A 22,744-nucleotide genomic window follows, 5' to 3' on the forward strand; every position below is an offset into this window, starting at 1 on the left:
GATATAGGATCTTAAAGTCACGTCATTAAAAAAACTGTTGAAGTACCTGAAATATTTTATCTTGAGAAACAGAATCTTCCTCTCTCTTCAGATACTTTCAAGGGTATATCATACAATAAGGCATACTTAATCTTTGTGATTCTAGTACACAAAGGTGGTTTATACAGAATTCTTTTTCTATCCTAACCCTCTCCAAGTTGCCTTTGCTAAATTGTTCTTTAATAATATTTCATCTGAGAAATTCTAAGGAATCATCATATGGAAATAGTTTTTGTAGTTACTAAATCTGTAGTTGGAGACATGTTCATAATTAGAAGTTGTATGTGAAAAACTCTTTTAGACTTTAGTACCAGGAAAAATAGTTTTCTCTGGGTTTTCTTTCTTTTTGAAATGAAAAACAATTATTAATATTTTTTGTAGAAACATCCTAAGAAAACTTAGTAAATTGTATAATCAATATATTTGCTTCTGCCTCTTTTTCCTGTTCCTGATTATTACAACATTTATTAAATAAATGACTTAGTAAGTAAGTAAACATTTTAAGTACATTGGGTGGAAATTCTAAGATACAAGTTTAGTTTTACTACCAATTATTTATTAAGTATTAGAACTTACAAATTAAAGTAATTGTTTTGTGATAATTACTTTCCCATCAATGAAAGCATCCTAGTACATAAGCATATGTCAAACTGGGCAGATGTTAATGTTGTTTACAGAAATTCCTATAAAGGGATTGAACTAGAAAAATTTTCAGGCTTATTGAAAAGTTATTTTTTTTCTTTTTCTTTCTTTTTTTCTTTTTTAGTTGTTGATAGACCTTTATTTTATTTATTTATACATGGTGCTGAGAATCGAACTCAGTGCCTCACACATGCCAGGCAAGTGAGCCACAGCTCCAACCCAAAAGGTTATTTTTCTGTCATGTTTCAGCATATATTTAGGAGAGGTATTCCAGTTTACGAAGTAGTAAGGTTTAGCTAACCTGCTAACTAAAGTTCAGTGAGAAAAATATCCAAGGGAAGTACATTGTAATAAATTTTTATTGAATAATTGCTAAATATATGATTAACTTTGTGTTAGAATCTGGGTATATTATCCCTTCCAAATTAAATTACAATATAATGGATAGCCAAACAATTAAATTAATCACTACATTATAACACTGTGCTCAAACAAATATTTTACATATGGTTAGATAGTTCATATGATTTTTTTTTAGAGAGAGAGAGAGAGAGAGAATTTTAATATTTATTTTTATTTAGTTCTTGGCGGACACAACATCTTTGTTTGTATGTGGTGCTAAGAATCGAACCCGGGCCACATGCATGCCAGGCGAGCACGCTACGGCTTGAGCCACATCCCCAGTCCCAGTTCATATGATTTTTAATAAGAGTTGACATTCATTAGGAGAAAAATGTTAACCCATTTTGTCTCAAGATTTCAATTTTATAGGTGTAGGACAGTGTTGCTAAACTTTACAAATTATTTCAAAAGAAGACATGGAATAAGTTTGTAATTTGGTACTGTCTATTCTGCATGAAATCAAGCATTTTCAACTGTGCCATACAGAGAGCACATGTGCAGTAAATATTTATTTGAATTAGAGAATTGCTTTAGGGCAGCTTGCAAAAGTAGTGTTTTCAGTATTCAGTGACTTCAGTACTGGTAGTTTAGCTAAACATTCAGACTTCATTTGAAGCCAGTAAACAGACAACTGTGCAATCCAAAGAGACCAATTTGTTCACTTTTCAATTCAATAGTAATTTTCTTTTACAGTCATGTTTATATAGAGTAAAGGTCAAAGGAAAAGGTGTGTTTGGAGCATTCACACGAATAAGTTTGCTACAGTGAAAGATTTTTGGTATGCTGATGGAAAGGGGACAATTTAAAATAGATATTATAAAATTCAGGTAGCTATTATTAAAGACAGTTTTTTGAGGTGTAATTGACATCCATAAACTTTATGTTTAAAGTGTATGATTTCATCAGTTCTGACACATATGCACACCCAAGAAATTATCATCACAATAAGGAAAATGCGCAGATCCATCACCACCCCAAATTTCTTTGTACTTCTATCCTCATGGTTCTCTGTCCCTTTCTCCAGGCAACCACCCACCTACCTCTCTGCTGTCACTGTAGGTTAATTTGATTATTCTAGGGTTTTATGTAAATGAAATTATATCACATGGACTTTTTTGGATTCTTTCACTCAGTGTAATTATTTTGATATTTATCTCTGTTTCTGATCATATCAGTAGTTCATTCCTTTAAGTGCTCAAAGTATTACATTGTATGGATGTACCTATTCACAAATTATGGCCATTTGGGTGTTTCTAGTGTTTGGCTCTTAGAACTAAAACCAAGCTGAACACCTGTTTTACAGATCTTTGTGTGGACTTAGCCTCTCTTTTCTCTTTGGTAAATACCCTGAAGTGAGATGAGTATATCATGTGGTAGGTATATTTTTAATTTTTAAAACTGGCAAATTGTTTTCTAAGTTGTTTGTTTCCTTTTACATTCCTATCAACTATGAATGATGATTCAGTTGCTCCAAGTCTCTTTCTTAAATACTTACTGTGGTATTTTTTTAAATTTTAGTCCTATGATAGGTACCTAGTATTATCTCATTGTGATTTTTTTAGTTTTTCTTTTTTTTTTAGTTGTAGATGTACACAATACCTTTATTTTTTATTTATTTTTTTATGCAGTGCTGAGGATTGAACCCAGTGCCTCATAAGTACAAGGCAAGTGCTGTGCCACTGAGTCACAACCCCAACCCCTCATTGTGATATTAATTTGCATTTTCCTATTGGCTATTGATGATGTCAAGCATATTTTCATGTCCTTATTTGCCACTGCTTGGTAAAGTATCAAATCTTGTATGTTATTATTTATTGAGGTATTTTTTTATTATTAAAATTTAAGAATCCTTTATATATTCTAGATACAAATTATTTATTAGATTTATGATATTTTGTTCCAGTCTGTCATATTTTAAAGAACAGATATTCTTAATTTTGATAAAGTTCAATTTATGATTTTTTTCTTTAATATATTGCACTTTTGGTATCATATCTAAGAACTCTTTGCCTAACCCCAAGTCACAGAAGTTAGCTCCTGTTTCCTTGAAGAGTTTTATTGTTTTAGGTTTTACACTTAGGTATATGACCCATTTTGAGTTAATATCTGTGGTGTATGGTGCAAGGTAGGAGAAAAAAGTTTATAGGTTTTTTTTTTTTTTGTATTGGTATTTAGTTGCAGCACCATTTGTTAAAAATGAACATTGTCTCTTTGCTGAATTGCCTTTGTACCATTGTTAAAATCAGTTTTCTTTGTCCACGGGTCTATTTTGGCCTCTATTTTGTACCATGATCTTCTTATTTATCTTTATATCAGTACCACATTGTCTGAATTACCATCCCTTTGTATTAGTGTTTGTCTTCCAGAGGTTTTCTCTTGCAAAGTTTTTTAGACTGTTTGTGGGTCTTTGTGTATCCATTGGAAGTTTATAATCAGCTTACCTGTTTATACAAAACAGCCTGCTGGGATTCTTATATATTGGATCTATGAATCAGTTTGGACAGAATTGACTAAACAGCATTGAGTCTTACAACAAATGAACATGTTATTTCTTCCCATTTGTTTAGATTTTCTTTAATTTCACTCAGCAATCTTTTAAAGTGGAAATCTTGCATATCTCTTTCAAATTTGCCTTAAATATTGACATTTTGGTGTTATTATAGTATTTTTAAAAATTTCAATATAAAATTTTTTATTACTGGCATAGAATGACAATTCAGGGTTTTTTTGTTGTCTAGCTCTTATATCATGCAGCTTTGACAATCTCACCTTATAGCAGTAGCTTTTTGGTGTATATTTCATTGGATTTTTTCTATATAGATAATCTCATTTCAAAATAAAGATGGTTTCAATTCTTTCTTTCTCACTTGAATGTCACTTTTTTCTTGTCTTATTAAACTAAGCAGAATTTCTTGTATTATTGGATAGAAATGAAGGGAGTGGTCATCCTTGTCTTGTTCCTTATATTAAAGGAAAAAAAAACATTTAATCTTTTCTTATTATGTGTGCTGATAACAGTAGTTTTTTCTGATTTTTTTTTATCAGAATGAGAATGTTTTATTTCTAAGGTTTTTATTGTTGCTTTTGAACTAAGAATGGGTATTGGATTGTTAGATCTTTTCATAAATCTATTGAAGTTGTTTAATTTTTGTTTAGTAATATAGTGATGTGCATTGTGTTTTGAATGGCAAACCAGTTTTGAAAAATTAGCCTAAATCTCATTTAGTCATAAGGTATTGTTCTTTTTATATATTATTGTATTTAATTCATTAAATTTTTGCTGGGAAGCTGGATGTGGTGGCATATGCTTGTAATCCCAGCTACTCTGATGCATGAGGATCACAAGTTCAAAGTTACGCTGGGTAACTCAGTGAGACCCTGTATCAAAGCAAAAAGAGCTGAGGATGTGGCAGTAGCCTAGCCACATTAGAACATTAGCTTAGCATGTGTGAAGTCCTGAGTTCTATCCCTTTTTACAACCCCCCACTCCCCCACAATTTTGTATAGGATTTTGTACCTGTGTTCATGAGGGGTGTCACAATATCTTGTAATGTTTTTGTCTGGCTTGGATAGCAGGTTAGTGTTGCCCTCAGAATAAGTTAGAAAATATTTCCTCCTCTTCAGTGTTCTTATACAATTGGTATAATATTTTTCCTACATGTTTGTTGGAATTTACCAGTGAAGTTATCTGGATCTGAAAAAAAAAATTTAAGGGAAGATTTTCCAAACTACAAATTTTTAAAAAAATAAACCTGTGACTATTCAATTCCAGTTTTATTTGAAGGTGAGTTTGGTGTTATCTTTCTAGAAATTTGTCCTCTTCATTTAGGTTGATGAATTTATTGGCATAAAGTTTTTCATAATTCCAAAATATTTCCTAATTTTTCATAATATTTCACCATATGTTCTTTTCATATCTGTACAAACTATGGTGATTTCACCTTTTCTTTCCTGATATTAGTAATATGTACATTCTCTTTTTTTTTTCCTCATCAGACCAACTGGAGTTTTACCACTTTCATCTGTCTCCTCAAAGAACCAGTATTTTTTTTTCCTTTGGTGCTTGGGATCAAGCCAGGGCCTTACACATACTAAGCACACACTGTACTACTGAGCTATACCCCAGCCCAAGAACCAGCATTTAATTAGTTTATTTTTCTTTTTTTAGTTTATTTTTCTCTATGTTTTTATTTATTGATGTTTCTGCTCTTTCTTCATTATTTCCTTTTCTCATTTACTCTCTGCATGTTATTTTAATGATTTCTTTTGCCATATTTTTAAATTTTTATACATAAAATGTGGTTCTTTCAAGATCATGATTTAAATTATTTCCTCCCTGAGACATAAAAAGATATTGAGGCACAGAGAAGTTAAAACAGACAAGCAGTTAAGACGCATAGCCTATGTTCTTTTTCTTCCAGTTTAATAAATGTAATAGAGGAAGTAAAGGTTATGGAGAATATACAGAGCCAGTGCTTAGCTTTTGAGGAGTGGAATTAAAAGGACCTAGGAGGGCTGGGGCTATAGTTCAGTGGTAGAGCGCTTGCCTCACACATATGAGGCACTACGTTGGATCCTCAGTCCTCTTTATTTTTTTTTTTTTATTTTGGGACAGGGACTCAGTTGCTGAAGTTGGTCTTGAACTTATGATTCTACTGCCTCTGTCACAGCTGAAATTATAGACATGCACCTGTGTGCCCAGTTTTCAGATGTTAGTTATTTTTATTTTATCAGTTGTAGATGGACACAATACCATTATTTTATTTATTTATTTTCATGTGGTGCTGAGGATCAAACCAAATGCCTCCACACATGCCAAGCACGTACTCTACTGCTGAGCTATAACTGCAGCCCCAGGTGTTAGTTCTTAAAGTGGTTTTTTGTTTTTAACATTGGTCACAGATACCTCTCTTCATTGTTGTCTTATGAAAATAAATTAGAATAGCTAGGAGTAATTCTGAACACAACTAATGTTTCCTTGGACTTAATGAACAAATCTACTTTTTGTATCTATTAACAAATTTTTTTAAAATTTCTATTAATGTCTACTTTGTATTTCTATTTGTGGTGGTTATGGTAACTATAACAAACAGTATTGGCTGGTGTCGGTGCCAAGATATGGAATAGAAAGAAATTTCAGGGGGCAGAAAAGGAGAGACTTACAAAGATTTATATCAGTATCTCACTAAAAGCAGTGTCACTGATAAGTATGTTGAGACAAGAATAATGTAATAATATTTCTCTTGTCCATGTTAGACAGTTGAATCTCTCTTCAATCTAAATTAGGGTACTATATTTAGGGATTTAAAAAAAATACATAACAACTGTTTGCTGAGAGGCACTCCTGTGGCCAGTGGTCGATTGTAGGCAAGAAACTAAAGGTAAAATAGAGGTGTTATTTTCCCTTGCCATGAGAGCAATGAATTGTGTTTATTATGCTATGTTTTCATTTTTTAAACGAAAGTGTGGTTGAAAAAAACAAGCTACTCCTTCGAAAGCTTAATTCTCAATATTAAGAAAACTCAATTTTCTGAATTTTTACAGGAAAAAAAAGAACAATGGGGGGTGGCAAATAACTAGTTTGTTATCAGGGCAGGGCAAGGACCCTGATTCTGACAATCTGCCACAACCACAGGCTTACCCTTGCATCATTCACCTGTAAAAGGAGATGGTAATGGTACTTTTCTCCTGGTTGTAGGTTAAATGAGAAACTATGAGTTGTCATTCAGTATGTTTTGAACAGGAAATCATTTTTTTCCAATTTAAAATCTCAAGGAAATGATTAAGGTTTATATGCAGATAAGAAGCTACTTAAAGTTATTGCATTTCTAAAGTGAATCTAACTTGCCTACTTCGTCTACTTTGAGAATTACAATTTTTTTTCTCATTAGACAAATTCAAGTGAATTTCCCTGAATTCATAATTCTTTTAAAGCCGTTAGCTTTTCAGTGCTAAAGATTGGCTCTTCAGTTTTGTTTGGTCTTAAACTTTCTAGTGTTTGGTAAACAATATATGAATAAATATTATTAACTCATGTTAAATTCCTTGAAATTTGCACAGTGTTTTTATGGTGTGTGCACACACTTTTCTCTTTTATGACAGGTACTATGGAATGTGCAGTTTGCTCTTGGTTGAGGCTTCCTGTTGCTTGACTTTAAGGTTACAGGAGGATAGTGAGGTGCAGAATGTTGAGTAATATAAAGTTTTGTAGTAGAGCTACAGGTATATGAGCTTCTTCTTTCTGGAGTACTCTCTCTTGCCACCTGCCTCTCCATCTACTATCCATCTTATTCATTAAGACTTAGCTTCAGCACTTATGTCCTCTGGAATCCAGCATTGTTGTCATTGCCTAGTGAAATGCCCATCCCCACACCCCCTGCCTTCATAGCATTTTGCTCTGGTAATATGCTTTACACACTATGTCATGGTTGTCTGCCTTCTATCTTTCTAACAAATTATAGAATGAGAAAAGAGGTCTTACTCATCCCATTACCCAGTCCCCAGCAAAACTCCTAGATGAAGGTGCTCAGGGAAATTGTGTTGGACAGGAAGGCTTTGAGTCCAGTGCATTAGATTTACAGAATAAGAACATATGGTTTATCCTTTATCCTAACAAAGGTATTTTTTCTTCTATATTCCAGCCTCCCCCAGATAGGTGTGTGTCTGTGTGTGTGTGTGTGTGTGTGTGTGTGTGCGCACAAAATGTAAAAAGGGCTGTGGATGTGGCTTAGAAGTAAAAACACTGTGGGTTCAATTCCTGGTACCAAAAAATAAAACAAATAAATAAAATAAAAATAAAAATTTTAAAAAGCAATGAGAGGAGCTAGCCCCTAAGTAGAGATGGGCCAACTGCCAAAAGAGGTCATCAAGAGCCAAGGGACGGGATGCTGCACAAACATCTTGCAGGTATCATGGCCGCTGTGTTGTGCTAAGCCCTGGAGAGCAGCCAACTGCCCCAGACCTTCAGCTTCCTCTGCCCACAGACTGCAGTACAGGCACATCCAGCTTCACTACATGCCACACTAGCTAGGTGACCCTGGGGACTTACTAAGCCACCATGTGCCCTAGTTTCCTCATCTGTTAAATGGAACAGATGTCCCTACATCACACGGTCACCATAGGGATGACCTGCAGGAAATAAGTATGTCTAAAGTCATGGAAAAATCTCTAGCTCAGCAGGGGACTAAGGCTATGTCATCATGCACAGAGGGTCTTCAGAGTCACCTGCTGACAATGCAGAGTGGGCACAAGGTGGGTTCTGGATCCATGTGGTCAGTGCCCCACCTCTCCATTGTACTGGGAAAGGTCCCTGCAGCTCACTGTTTTCACCCTGAACTCCACAAGGTGAGTGGCATCAGCTCTTCTCCAGCTCCAGGTCAGCCCTTGTGGGCTCCTTCAACCACTGATTTCCACCTCATGGCCACAGCAGGTCGAGGGCAAGGCTGGAGAGCCTGTTAGAACCAATGAGGTTTTGGAGGAAAGCTTTTCCTCTATTACTACTACTACTACTAGTAGTAGTAGTAGTAGTAGTAGTAGTAGTATTCTTGTTCTAATTAGTTATACATGATAGCAGAATGCATTTCAATTCATTATACACAAAAGGAGCACAGCTTTTCATTTCTCCAGTTGTACATGATGCAGCATCACACCACATGTTCTTATCATTTCACCATCGTTCCTTCCCCCATTGCCCTCTTATCCCCTCCCTCCTCTTTGCCCAAAGTTTCTCCATTCTCCCCCTGCATCCCCACCCTCATTATGGATCAGCAACCACTTATCAGACAGAATATTTAGCCTTTGGTTTTTGGGAATTGACTGACTTAGCTTAGCCTGATATTCTCCAACTTCAATCATTTTCCTGCAAATGCCATAATTTTGTTCTCTTTTAATGCTGAGAAATATTCCAGTGTGCATTATGTACCACCATTTCTTTATCCATTCATATGTTGAAGGGCATCATGTTTGCTTCCACAGTTTAGCTATTGTGGATTGAGTTGCTATGAACATTGATGTGGCTGTGTCACTATAGTGTGCTGAGTTTAAGTTCTTTGGGTATAGACCAAGGAGTGGGATAACTGGGTCATTTCCCTCTGTTCTGAAGGAGCATCTTTTGTTACCTGGATTAAGCAATGAGGCAGGGAGCTGTGGATGCCATGAAACCAAGGGGTGGGATGGTCTGGAGCACTAGAGATAGTGGCCAGGAGGGTAAGGAGGAAGTGCAGGCAGGCAGAGTCACACCTGTACTCCAGGGCTACCAGTCGGGTGCCTAGATTGATCTCGCCTACAGCCTTCGGATTGATCGGTGATATGAGCAATAAATTCCACTTAACTAATCTGAGTTGCATTTTTTATAATTTTCAAATAAAAGATTTCTAATGGGTTAAATAATCTAACCTCAGATTAGGTTATTTTCTTTTACAGAAGTGAAAACTATGTCCAGGTAACCAATGTCCCAACTGCCAGGATTAAATGGATGTCGGGGTCTTAATAGAGCAGGTACCCTGAGGTGGGGCTTACAGGTGCCCTGATCAGGGCCTGGCTATACCCTCCATGACACAGTGGTGTGGAGACTGCAGGAAATGCAGGGGTGGCCCAGGGAAGACCCTTGGAAGGACCCAAGCCAGTTCCTTGAGGACAACCTCCAGGGAAGTGTTAGTGACAGGTAAGTGACAGCTCCCTGGGGACCCACACTCTTTTGGCCATACCTGGACAGCAGCAGGTCACTCATTTCCAATATAAGCACAGCCTGAATCCCTGATGGACAGAACTGCAGTAGCTCAGGTGGACTGCAAAAGGTGCCCCTGGAGGAAGGCCCATACTGGGTTTCCAAACTCACCAGGGCACATACCAACTCATGTGGGAAACAATGTGTGCCCATGGTACTCAGGATGAGCCACAGCCCTCTGTGAGTGACAACTCCCCCTTCAGGGGTGAAGTGCCTCTGCTTCACAGCACCTTCATTACACAAGAGAGCTTCTCTTCTTGTGTTATAGTGAACCTGGAACACACCCAGCCAATGCTCTGGAAAATGACAGGGCAGGATCTGAACACCAAGGAGCAGACATCAAGCTCTGTAGGGCACCCACCTTTCCACTGGTGTCTCAAGCACAGCCTGCTGATGGGCACAGGCCCAACTTGGACACCAGCTGGCTGGTAAGTAGAACCCTGGGTGGCCTGTGGATGTCAAGGGAGAGACTTTTATAAGAAATAGAAGCTAGGAGTCATGGTGGGCAGGTAGGATGTGCAACACAGAACAGAAAGATGGCACCCCCAAAATTACTTGCCAAAAGGGCCAAAACCTAAGTGGTTGCTGCTGCCTCACAAACAGCTCAGTTCCAAGCTCAGCCCTCTCAGTGGAGGCATGAGGGTGACAAGTTATTCCAGGGCTGCTGGGAGGGTCTGCAGCCAGAAACACAGACAACCTGCTCATTATTCACCATAAAGGTGTCCGAGACCTTGCACAGAGCAGCCTCATTCATTCTCTTCTGGGCGGGAAGGTTCTGGGAAGCTGCTGCTAACCAGGTATGTCCTCTATGGCATCTACAGAAGGTCAAGAGGCCAGGCCCAATCAGGGAAACCTTATGGAGCAGGGAAAACACAACACAGAACCCAAGGTAGCTGAGGCCAACAGGAAGGGGATTCCGGCGGGCAGGGTAGAAGTGTCCCCCAGGCAGGCAAGTCAGGTCCTGGTCCCCTGGGGCCTCCACCTGAACACCTGGGCCCCTGCTTCCAACAAATGCAGCTGCAGAGGCACCAGAGGGAACAGGTCAGTCCAGACACCCGAGGCTCAGCCAGGAATAACCTCTAGAGCCTCCAGAGTCGAGGTGTGCTTCCACCAGGCAGCCTCTGTCAAATCATGCCAGCAAAAGGCTGAGGAAGGGAAGCCACTGATGCCCGAGGGCCACTTGGAGCCTCCCACCTGACCCACTCAGGCCCTGCTAGGTCACTTCCATTGCTGCTGGAAGTTCAAACCCCTGAGCCTCTGGAAGGACCCAAAGCCAGCAAGCAGAAGCCCACAAGCCAGCACCCAGTGGCCACTGAAGAAAGGGCCAGGAGGAGGCTGGCCACCTCCCCATTCCCCTGTGGACCATAGCACTCTCTCAGGCAGGTGCTAGGACATGCTCAGATTTGCTCGGGTGGGATGGGATGTGGCTGGTGGCTTTGTCCTGGCTTCTGAGGTCCAGGCCACCCCTAGGCTCTGCCCACCCCCTGGGAACATCAAGTCTGAGCTCAGAGACCTTCTCTTAACAGTGACACCAGCTCAGGTGAAGCATGATGCAGGTTCACTGTGGCACTGGGAAGCCACTGCCCAGAGACACTTGTGCTCACCTATGCACTAAGCTCCCAGTTTCTTTCAGTTGCAGCTTCTGAACCTTCAGGCATGTATTTTTTTAAAAAAATCTCTGTTGACAACACCACACACAGTGTGGAAATCATACAAAAATAGACAGTTTGGAGTGGTTCTGCTGCTGTTTTGCAGTGCTGGGGCTGGAACTCAGGAACTCACACATGCTGGCAAGTGCTCCATACTGAACCACACCCCTGCCCCTAACACTTGAAAGTGAACACTCACAATGTTGTCTATTACCACCTGTACTAGGCTTCCACTTCATCACTCCAAAAGCAACCAATCTCACAGTCTCCCCTTCCGTGCCCCCACCAACTCTGAGCTACTCATCTCTCTGGATGAGCTGGTTCTGCACATTTTCTATAACAGGCCTCACACAGTTTATGTCTTGCACCTCAGGTTCCTTTTTTTAGCACTGCATGTCTGAGGTCCACCCTCATTGCAGTTTGGACACGTACACTTCCTTCTTTAATATGGTTGACTGATATTCGATGGAGTATATACAGTCTAAGGAGTCCACCTGCTGTTCACCCGCTGAGGACACCACGGGTTTCTGTGCCACTGGACTGCCATGGCTCTGCTGCTCTGAATGTGCAGACAGGCATTTGTTCAAACACTTGTTCTCTTTTCTCTTGAATGAATACTTAATGGAACTGCTGGGTCATATGGCCATTCCAATTTTAACTTTCTGATAAGCTGCCACACTGCTTTCCACAGTGGCTGTAGGACTTCACATTCCCTCCAGCATGACACCACAGCTCCAATTTCTCCACCTCCTCCCCGACACCTGTGACTTGGCACTTATTATCACAGCTCTCCTAGTGTGTGTTAGGTGGTGTGTCAAGAGGTTTTGTATTGCACTAAACCACCAATGCGTGCTGACACCTTTCACAGGCTTCATGACCTGTGTGTATATTCTTTGTATATATTCTTTGGAGAAAAGCTTTTGCAACCCAGGTGTGGCAGTGCATAACTGTTATTGTAGCTGCTTCAGAGGCTGAGGCAAGAGGATCTCAAGTTAAAAGCCAGCCTGGGTGATTTAGTGAGACCATATACAAATAAAATAAGAAGGGCTGGACTGCTGTTCAGAGGTAGTGCTGATCTATCATGCAGGAGGCCCTGAGTTTAATTCCCAGTATGAAGAAAACAGGGATGGTAAGGCAGGCTGCTTCCAGAAAATATTTTGTCCAGAATTAAGTTGTACTCTCTTTTTGTTGTTGAGTCAGGAGTTCTTTATATACCATGGATACTAAACCCTTACCTGATACATGATTGACAAATACTTTTCCATTACACTGGCTGCATTTTCAGTTTTTATTGTCATCTTCTAAATGAAAACAGTTTTCATTTTGATGAAATCCAATTTTTCTAGTTTTTCTTTTTGTTTCTAGTACTTTTGATACCATGATTGAGCAAGTTTTGATAAACTTTTGGTGACCAACTTCCCACTCTATTATATTCCCTCAAATTGAGTTTTATTTCTATAAAGTCATCAGTAAATGTCTCCACCTTTATTTCTACTTTAGTTTCTTTCACAACTTTTAAAAATACAGACCTTTATTTGTTTATTTTTATGTGGTGCTGAGGATGGAACCCATGTGTTAGGCAAGGGTTCTACTACTGAGCTACAATCCCAGTCTGGCACCTTTTCTCATTGGTGTTTTGCAATTGCACACATTGATGGTATTTGGTGTTGCATACAGGTGCATGTGATACACAATGTAACAATACCATTTGGCCCAGATTCCTCCCAGCAGTTCCCCTTCCCCCCTACCTTCCACCTGTACCTTCTCTTTCTCCCACTGGCCTCCCTTTGATTGTAAGAGGTCTGCCCCCACCTTCCATCTCCTTTTTCCTCTCTAGCTTCCACATGAGAGATAAAATATAGGACCCTTGATCTTCTGAATTCTTTACACATTATCTCCTTCTTTTATTACTCTAAAAGGTTATGGATCTTGTTGGTCTTTTGAAACAATCAACCTATTGATTCATTGTTTTTTCTCTATTGCTCTTCCATTCTCTCCTTGTTTTTTAAAGACCTAGGGCCTGAAGCCCATTGACTCCTGTGGGATGGACCAGACACTGGGGGCAGCCAGGCTGCTGCCCATGTGTTAGCACTTCTAGTGCCAGCTGGACTGCAGTGCAGTAAGTTTTCAGGGAAAAAGTCAGGGAGCAGGGGACACATGGCAGCAGTTAGGGTAACTCAGCCCAGCTCAGCCACCAGGGAAACAGAGCAGGAGCAGGGATGGAGTCAGCATTGCTCACTCACTCTTTGGATAGTCCAGGATCCTTCATTGGACATGGGCTCAGCTGCATTTTCCTTCCAATCACTGGAGCCTGGGGACAAGCACAGGTACCCATCTTCCTTCAGCACTTTCCTGCACTCCATCTCTTCTTTCAGGGATTGGGCCATGAAGGAGTTATTGTTTCAGAATCTAAACAGGGAGATAAAGGACAAGTCAAATCATGGAATAGGCAGGGAGCACCAGAAGGCCACACTGGTATGACCCCTGCAGAGATCAGCCCTGTCCTCCCCCAAAGCCCTGGTGTGGTTTGTACTACAAGCCAAGCAGGATGTGGCCAAGGACTTAGCCTCAGCTGCAAAGAGTGAATCAGACAGAAAGTGCCTGGCTGTAAGGTGCATGTAATCCCAGCAACTGAGGAGGCGGAGGCAGGAGGATTCCAAGTATGAGGCCACCCTCAGCAACTTAGTGAAGCCTTGTATCAACATAAAAATAAAAAGGGCTAGGGATGTGGCTCAGTAATAGAACACCTCTGGGTTCAATCACTAATACCAAGGAAGAAAGAGAAAGGGTTGGTGCAGGAGAAATGGAGAGAAAAAGAAAAGAAAGGGGCAGGGCAGGGACAATGTCCAAAACACTCCAAACTCTGCAGCTCTAAAACAGAATCTGCCCTTTCCTTCCTACAAGAAAAGTCCTCCTTGCTCAGGGCAGGAAGCCTCAGTCCAGGTACCTCCCAGCAGAGTCCTGCCTCCCTTAGCCTAGCACTACCCCATGTATCTACCCTCTTGTCTATGGAGAACCTCACCTGACCAGATATTGCCAAAGTCTGGCTGGGCACAAATCACAAGCCACTCAAGCAGGAACAAACTTTATTTTCCGAACTCCCCCGAACCCCACGTGGTCTTTCCAGCGACACCACACACCAACCGGAACTCCCTACACCAGAACTTTACCAACCAACGCGAACTCCCCAGGAATCCCTGGAATAACTTCAAAGTAGCAGGTGCCTGAGGCGGACAGCAGGGGTCTATATACAATTGAATACACAGCCTGTTTCAATCCAGCATTATCTTTTTTTTTATTGGTTATTCAAAACATTACAAAGTGACTCGCCTCTCAACCATAACTTCTGGCAAAATTCCAGGCATCATCACGACTGGGCTGTGGCCCTCAACAAGATATGTCACATACACAGTGCACACACAGCCACTCAAGATTGCATACCTGAGCCCAAATTTGATCTTTCGAAGAATCTCTATTGTCAAACCTGGGTCTTGATGATATGGTGCCATTTCAAGTCTGTGCCTGGAACCTTCTCTGAGCTGACTGCCCAAGGCCCAGGCCTGCTGGGCTCCAGGTGTCCCATCCCCTAACCCCTTCTCTCTTTACTCTCCCAGCACTTTTACCACTGCATCTCCTCCCTACACATTCTATGAAGACCTTAGGTCCAGAGTGCTGGAGGAAGAAGACCCTCAGGCACACACACTAATGGATGCCCAAATGCAGGTCTCTGACCCTATACCAAGTCCTCATGCAAGATTCAGACCCTATGCTAAGTCCATGTGTAGAACTCAAACTCAACACCAAGACCACATGCAGGACTCAGACCCTATACCAAGTCTTCTAACTGCCCACACACAATACATCACCAAAAAGTTGAAAAATTTTCTGCCACATACCCCACTCCCAGACCACTTCCCTTTAACAACTGACATTTAACAATAAACCCAGGATTCTGATTGGCCCCTTCCCATTATAAGAGCTGGGTGAGCAGCTCTAGTGAACCTCATCCAGTCAGAACCTGGCATCTTCTCTGGACCGAGAGACAGACTCAGGAGATCCAGGGCTCCTTCTGGAGTTGGACACACCCACCTACTCCTGGGGGTCCATGATGGTGTGCTGGATGTTGGACCTTGGCCAACATCAGTTTTATCTGCAGCCTGAAGACATAGCTGTCATAGGCAAAAGGGTCAGGCTGCCAGGACCAGAGAAAGGAGAAAGACCCTAGGCACACCCAAACCATCAAGCCAGGCCCTGGCTTCCTGTGTTCTCCATCACAAATAGTTCCAGGGACTGTAAATCTCAACAGGCAATCCAACAAAAACAAATAAATATGGCCATCTGATTTCCAAAAGATGCCTGGCTTCCCTGCTAATGGAGATCATAACTGTATCTACAGGGGCCACTTCTGCCCACCCCACTGGACTATGAACAAGATGAAACACTCCCATCACTGGGGTGGGGAGAGGAGGTGGGAGAGGAGATGAAACATCAGGCACACTGCAGCCAAGGCAGGTAGAGAGGCTGGAGGCTAGCAGAGGTTGCCCCAGTAAGCATCCAGTCCTGAGGTACAGGAGCATGTTCTCTAGACAGACTGGCCAGGAGCAGGAATCTGTCTGCCCACAGCTTCAGACCCTGCCAGGGCAGAGTATTCCAGCTGCTCAGTACACCAGTTTCCTTAGAAATGTGAGGAAGAGCTGGACATAGTGGAAAATACTTATAATCCTAGCAACATAGGAAGCAGAAGCAGGAGGATCACAGGTTCAAAGCCAGCCTCAGCAATGAGGCCCCATCTCAAAATAAAAAATATTAAAAGGGCTGAGTATGTACCTCAATGGTCAAACACCCCTGGGTTCAATCCCCAGGACCAGAAAGTGTGTGAAAGCTCACACCAACGCACTGACACTAGATAAGCTCAAAAGACCTCTGAAATGCCAAATGTATGTTATGATAATTTTGTCACAACTCAAAAGCAAACACAACAGGGCACAGCACAGAAGGCTTTGTCAGCCTTTTGTGTGTCCAGCGCTGGGGGCAGAGGGGAGCAGAACTGAGACACCACATGCCACGCGCTGGGGACAGAGGGGAGCAGAACTGAGACACCACATGCCACGGTGCTGGGAACAGAGGGGAGCAGAACTGAGACACCACATGCCAAGGCTCAGGCCTATTCCCCACCTGATGCATATCCACTCCCTCCCTGGGCAGGGCCTCCAATGGAGACCCCTGGGAGACCTCAAGGGAGAAGACCTTACACTTTGGACTTCATTCTTTTGAGATGAGGTCTTACCCACTCATTCCAGGGACTGGACTGAGCCCCACGCACCCTGGGCCTCAGAGTCAAGGCTGCTTTCCTTCCAAGTGGTGTCCACCATCTTGGCTTCAAGCAGCATGCTCCCCACCTCCCAGGAGCCTTGATGCTCTGGCGATTCTGAACTTACTTGCTCCATCATTGAAACATGCATCCTCCAGGAAAACACAGAATAATAAAGAAACACACTGCCTGGGCCTTCACGCCTCCTCCAGGAACCTCCCAGAATTGGGGAGGGGGGTTCCAACTTGGTCCCTGGTGACCTTGGCAGGAAAGGGTGGCCACACCTCTCAAAGACCTCACCCCACCCTCACCCCCTTCCTGTGCAGGTTTCCCCCACATCTGCATCTAAGGACCTCTAGCCCTGGGTACCTGGCAGAACACACTGGGGCCTGGGATCCCTACCAGCAGATGAAACCACCTGGAGAACTTCCAAGTGACTGAGAGGAGTGGCCAAGTTCCCAGTTCCTGCTTCATTTGGAATTACTGTAAACAGTTACCCCCAGGTGTGAGGAAGCCAGACTGGCACCCCTACCAGGCTCTGGCTCAGGTGAGGTGCCAGGCCACTCTGCCCTCTCTCTCTACCTGCAGGAATGGGCACCCCCTGGAAGGCAGGCCCTGCTAGTGTAATGGATGACAAACCCAGACCTGGATATAAAATGAACTATCAGAACACTGTGATGAGAAGTAATGCCTATAAAAGGGAGGGTCCCTGCCCCTTTCTAGTCAGCTATCTCCAGGAAACCTGGTTAGCAGAAAAGACTTTTGTTTTTTGGATTGTAAATAACTTCCCCTAGGAATCTAATGACTCCTCTTTGAAGTGTAAATACCTCTGTGGAGGCTCAGGGACAGGGCCAGAGATTTTCTCTTTGCTGCTTCTTCTCTGATTGTTGCCACAGTAGAACTCCAGTATGAGAAGAATCAGGGGCATTTGATAAAAAGGCCACAAGTCCCTCTTCTGGTTCTGATGGCAAGTGGTTCTGCGCCCATCCCAGGCCCTCACCAAAAATGAAGAAGGGCGGAGGGTAGTGGCCTTTCAGGGATGCTCTGCAGCAGGGTGAAGGTGAATTTCCACTTCCCAAGGGATGGGCACTAAATAAAGCCCCTCATGGTCCTGTGTCTGCCCCATTGTCCCTTTTCTGGCCACTGTTAGGGACCACCCTATCTTGTTGCATCTTTGATTTTAATGCCAACACTGCGGCAAGCCTATGAAGACAGGCTGGCACTGTTTATCACTCAGACAAGCAGCCCTTTTCTCCCTCAAACCAGGAGAAGCAAGACCTCAACCACAGTTCAACCTGCATGTGAGCTCAAGAGGGTTCAAGCCCTATCTCTTCCTGTCACTAGCTGTGTGGCTTTCACAAGTTACTTAACCTCTCTGTGTTTCATCTCAACATCTATAGCACAGGGAATTATGATAATGTCATGTTTAGCACAGTGCTGGGAACATCACAGGTTAGCAGCTTGTTTTTTTTTTTAATCTCTGGGACTGCAAACCCTCCCCTCCCAAGGGCCCAGCTGACAGATGTTCTTCCTGATACCCAGTGGTGGGGAACCCTGGTGGCTCCACCAATCCACAGCTCTACCTTTACAAGGCAGGAAATCCACAGCCATTCAGATCACTAAGTGCATCTGCCCAAGGCCCAAGACCCAAGGCTAAGTTAGGTTCCAGAAGAAAAGATGGATTCCAAATCTCACTGTAATTCAAAGCCCCTTCCCAAAGAGCCAGAGATCAAACACCAAGGAAGCAAAAATCAACCAAAGAAAGCAGCTGCCTCCTCACACCTCCTGTGACCTAAAGGAAGCACCTGAAAATGACAGCAGAGCAGGGGAGAACCCCCTCACATCCACTCACACCCATGACACCTGCTCACACTCGGACCAAGGGTCAGCTAAGGGTGAGCAGAAAGCTGAAATAAGGACTTTGTTCCCACTCAAGCACAGTTGTCAGACTGGATTATCAGGGTACCTCCTCTACACCAGTCTTCTTTCAAGTCTTAGGGTCCCATCTGGCCAGGCTCACAGGCATTTACAAGGATTTCCAGGCAATTGCTTGGAAGAGGTAGAAAAGATGTTGTTCCCTACTTTCCAGTGAATAGGTACCTATGCATGGTTGGCGTGAAAGTCCTGTTTTTGAAGATGCAGAAACCAGTCTCAAGGTGCTCCAAGCAGATAAGGGTGTTGAAGCATGTCTGCCTTTTGGAGCTGGTGCATGAGAGTAAGGAGCTCTGACAGCAGGGTGATCACACTGTGAAGATGGTCTACAATCCAATGAACCAAGTCTGCAGCCCTCAGAGCCTGTGGACAAATGCAAGACCAAAGGTGATGCAATGGCCTGCATCTGACCCACGTGAAAATAATGTTTAACGTGACAAAACATGTACATGATGTATACATGTATGATGTTAATTGTAGTGTATGGCCTAATAGAATTAGGAAACAAGATGGAAAAGAGCAGAACTATGTGGATGGTGACAGGAGCAGTTCCTTTTGCAGTGCTTTACTTGGAACAGAGGTGATTGTGGAGCAGTAGGATGATAGGAGCTTGAGGACATGGCCAGTGGCTTCAGGTGGCTTCACCTATAGCTTTTTTCTAAATGGATGGTGTTACAAACCAGGTGCAAAAGCCTATCCTAGTTATTCCAGCAACTTGGGAGTATGAAGCAGGAGGATTGCAAGTTCCAGGCCAGACTCAGCAACTTAACAAAGCCTTAAGCTACTTAATGAAACTGTGTCTCCAAATAAATAAATAAATAGCCTGGGATGTGACTCAGTGTTAAAGTGCCCCTGGGTTTAGTCTCTAGTAACAAAAAAAAGAGGATGGTGACTTGGGTGTTGTGGCCATGGCCTGCCTATATCTCTCCTCCTCTCAGGATGACAAACAACATGTTCAAAAAGGACCTTAGAAAATCTGTTTGAGGAGAAGCCTGTAGGAGAACAGAGGGGAATCCATCCATCATGGCTATCCCTGCCTAGCCACTGGCCTTGTTCCCCAACCCAAGCCTGGCCTTTTTCTCCAACCCAGGCTTGGAAGTTCATCCCACACAAAAAAAGCTATATCCAAGAGGTATGTTTTGTGGGGTAAAGAAAGGCTTGATTCAATGTCCAAAGAATGGAGAAGTGGAAGATTTGATCCCAAATCAGCTTCTTAGCTCCAGGGGTTACAGATGCAGGATAGGACTCAAAAGATAAATAAAGGGCAGAAATGATCATGTGGCTGGAACCCAACTTCAGCTCATAGCCCAGGAAAGTTATAGTGGGGCAGGGTAGTGGGAAAGTTTCTGTAGTTAGGCCATTGCTAGGGGTTATCAGGGAAGTGTATTATGGTGTCACCTTGGTGGTCACTGATGTAGTCATTGCCCCTTTTTGAACCAGATATTTCTCAGGATTCCAGTCCTGGAGTATGATCCCCTTCTCTTTGTGATGATAGGTTATTGCCTGGGTTTAGGTCAGGCTGAATCAGAGTGATCTGGGATGACTTTTATTCTAATGTGGAGGATTTGTTCAAAATGGAGCTTTCAAGTTCTTCCTAAAAAAACCAGACTGCAGTCTTCAGTCCAACCTGCTTCACTTTCTTGCCCTGGGGACATGCCAGGGGAAGCCCTGGTCTTCTCCTTGCCCTCTCCAGTGGATCTGACCCCAAGCACACAAGAGATGTGACTTTGCTTCTCTTCTGCATGTTTTGAAGTTCCTGGCATCACTTCCATGTTTCTTACCCACAGAGCAGTTGCAGGGCACAAAAGGATACTCTCCTGCTGGTAGAGGGAAGGCAGAGGCTCTGCTGGATATGCGAGCATGTGGGTATCTGTGTATGTGTATATATATTGAGGATGGGAGGAGCTGCTGGAGGTACAAGTGCTGAGAGCTGGGCTGCTGAGAACAAAGGTCTTGTGAGTGAAAGCGGAGGAGGCAGGGCTGTCTGGGTTTGAGGCTCACTGCTCCATGCCTGCTCTGGCTTGGGATTCTGGACTCTCCAACTCCCAGACCCATATATCTGGATACAGTGCATGTGTGCCAACATGGGACAAATAAAACACTTGCATCTCCTTCTGAATTGCTTACAAGGACCCTGCCAATTAAGGTGGATGTATAGCTCCCAGTTTCTGTAGCACCTATTTTCCAACTGTCTTCAGATCTTTGGGTAAAAATTGTTTAGAGTCAAGTTGTGGGGGTGGGGCCACCTCTTCTTATTGGTTATGGAAAATGAAAAACCCCAAGATAGTGTGGCCTGGGAAAAATGTTCAAAAAGCCATACATTGTTAGCTTTCATCTCTCCCAAGATAATTCTTTCCCAGATGCTGGCTGCAGGTAGGGAGAAAAGATTTCATCAAACCTGAAGTGATAGCCTCTAGAAAACACTAATCTCTTCAATGATAACCCCTTTTCAGGTGCTAGCCACTGACTCCCAACCCAACAATTCAAATTCCTGTGTGCCCAGACTGACATGCTCACTAAATCACCCACAATCTATATAAGCCTAGTCCCCTCCTTTGTTCAGTGGCTCATTTTCCACTAAGAAAGTGAGTCCAATACTGTAGGTGTAGTCCTGTTCCTTAAAAAAAGCTGAAATGATCTATGAAGTTTGTGTCTGGCCCAGTGTCTTTGTTCTATAACTTTTCTGGGCCTGAATATTCTTGCATGAGGATCCTGCTCCTCTTGGAATAACAAATGTCCCAGTGTCAATCTTTGCTTGGGTTAAAACAGGTCATGCTGGAAAGGTCCTGCATCAGCCCTAAATGTGTTGCTCACTGTAGGCTCAGACCCTCTGACCAGGAGTTCAGCAGCTGGTGGCAACTTCTCATAGCATGACAAGGACCCAAGGTGGGTGCTCAGCCATGAGTGACATGTACATAAAAAACAGGGAGATTGACCAAAAGCCACAGGGAGCCTTTTCTGAGGTATGAGCACCTAGGAGGTGGGGGCTTGGTATGTTAGAACCCCTCCCCTGAGCCTTCATTAAGAAAGGCTACCCTCAGGATCCCATCTTCATTGCCTCCTGTAACCAAGTCTCCATCACCCCCTCCCATATCACCAAGACTATGCCACAACCCCCAATCATCCTGACAGCCAAAACCCTCACAAAATGTGATGCAGGCTATTCAAAAGGTAATGAACTTATTAATGGGGAGGTAAATTAATACAGAAACAGGGGGACTCATTTCCTTTAAACCTCTGACACTGAGTACCACACCATCCTGTTGAGAGGAAGTCATGCAGTCCCCCAGCTCTCCATCAAATTCAAATGGAGGGAGACTTGGGCAGGACTCTGGATGCTTCCTGGTAATAAGAGTACAATATGGTCTGGCAGTGGGCCCCATTTAAGGTCTTCTTAATAAGGAGAGAACACACAGAAAATTGACCCCTAGAAATATTAATGGGCATCATCAAGGCCTCTTCCTTCTGTTATTTATCCTTCCCTCCCTCCCTCCCTCCCTCCCTCCTCCTCCTCTTCCTCCTCCACCTCCTCCTCCTACTCCTTCTCCTCCTCCTCCTTCTCTTTCTTCTTCCTCCTCTCCTCCTCCTCCTCTTCCTCCTCCACCTCCTTCTCCTCTTCCTCCTCCTTCTCCTTCTCATCCTCCTCCTCCTTTTTCTTCTTCCTCCTCTCCTCCTCCTCCTCCTTCTCCTCATCCTCCATTTTTTATTCTTTGTCTCCTCCTCCTCCTCCTCCTCCTCTTCTTCCTCTTCTGTTTTCTTCTCTCTCTCTCTCTCTCTCTCTCTCTCTCTCTCTCTCTCTCTCTACCCCAATAAAGATGGTCGTCAGGAGAAGTGCACCATCCATCTTCTCTTTGATATAACCCACTCTCTTTCTATGAGAAATAGAAAGGCTGATAGTTGTCCATTTTGAAAATGTAGCCTTAATTGGATCCAATGATAGCCATTTTGACTATAGTCCTTTATTTTGCCTCCCACCCACCCCCAATTTTATTTTATTATTTTTTTAATAAATTTTTTTAAATTTATTTTTTAGTTTTCGGCAGA

General features: G+C 42.7%; 1 protein-coding gene across 1 annotated transcript in view; it reads left to right on the forward strand.

Moving 5' to 3' along the window:
• LOC143410733 (zinc finger and BTB domain-containing protein 41-like) overlaps positions 1-22,744 on the forward strand; it is a 39,121-nt gene that overhangs the window by 12,805 nt on the left and 3,572 nt on the right. Inside the window, 2 exon segments of the mRNA XM_076871490.1 lie at positions 9,643-9,745; positions 10,077-10,236. Coding sequence (XP_076727605.1) covers positions 9,643-9,745; positions 10,077-10,236 — 263 coding nt within the window.

The sequence above is a fragment of the Callospermophilus lateralis genome, chromosome 11 (genome assembly GCF_048772815.1).
Source record: "Callospermophilus lateralis isolate mCalLat2 chromosome 11, mCalLat2.hap1, whole genome shotgun sequence".
NCBI classification, from domain to species: Eukaryota; Metazoa; Chordata; class Mammalia; order Rodentia; family Sciuridae; genus Callospermophilus; species Callospermophilus lateralis.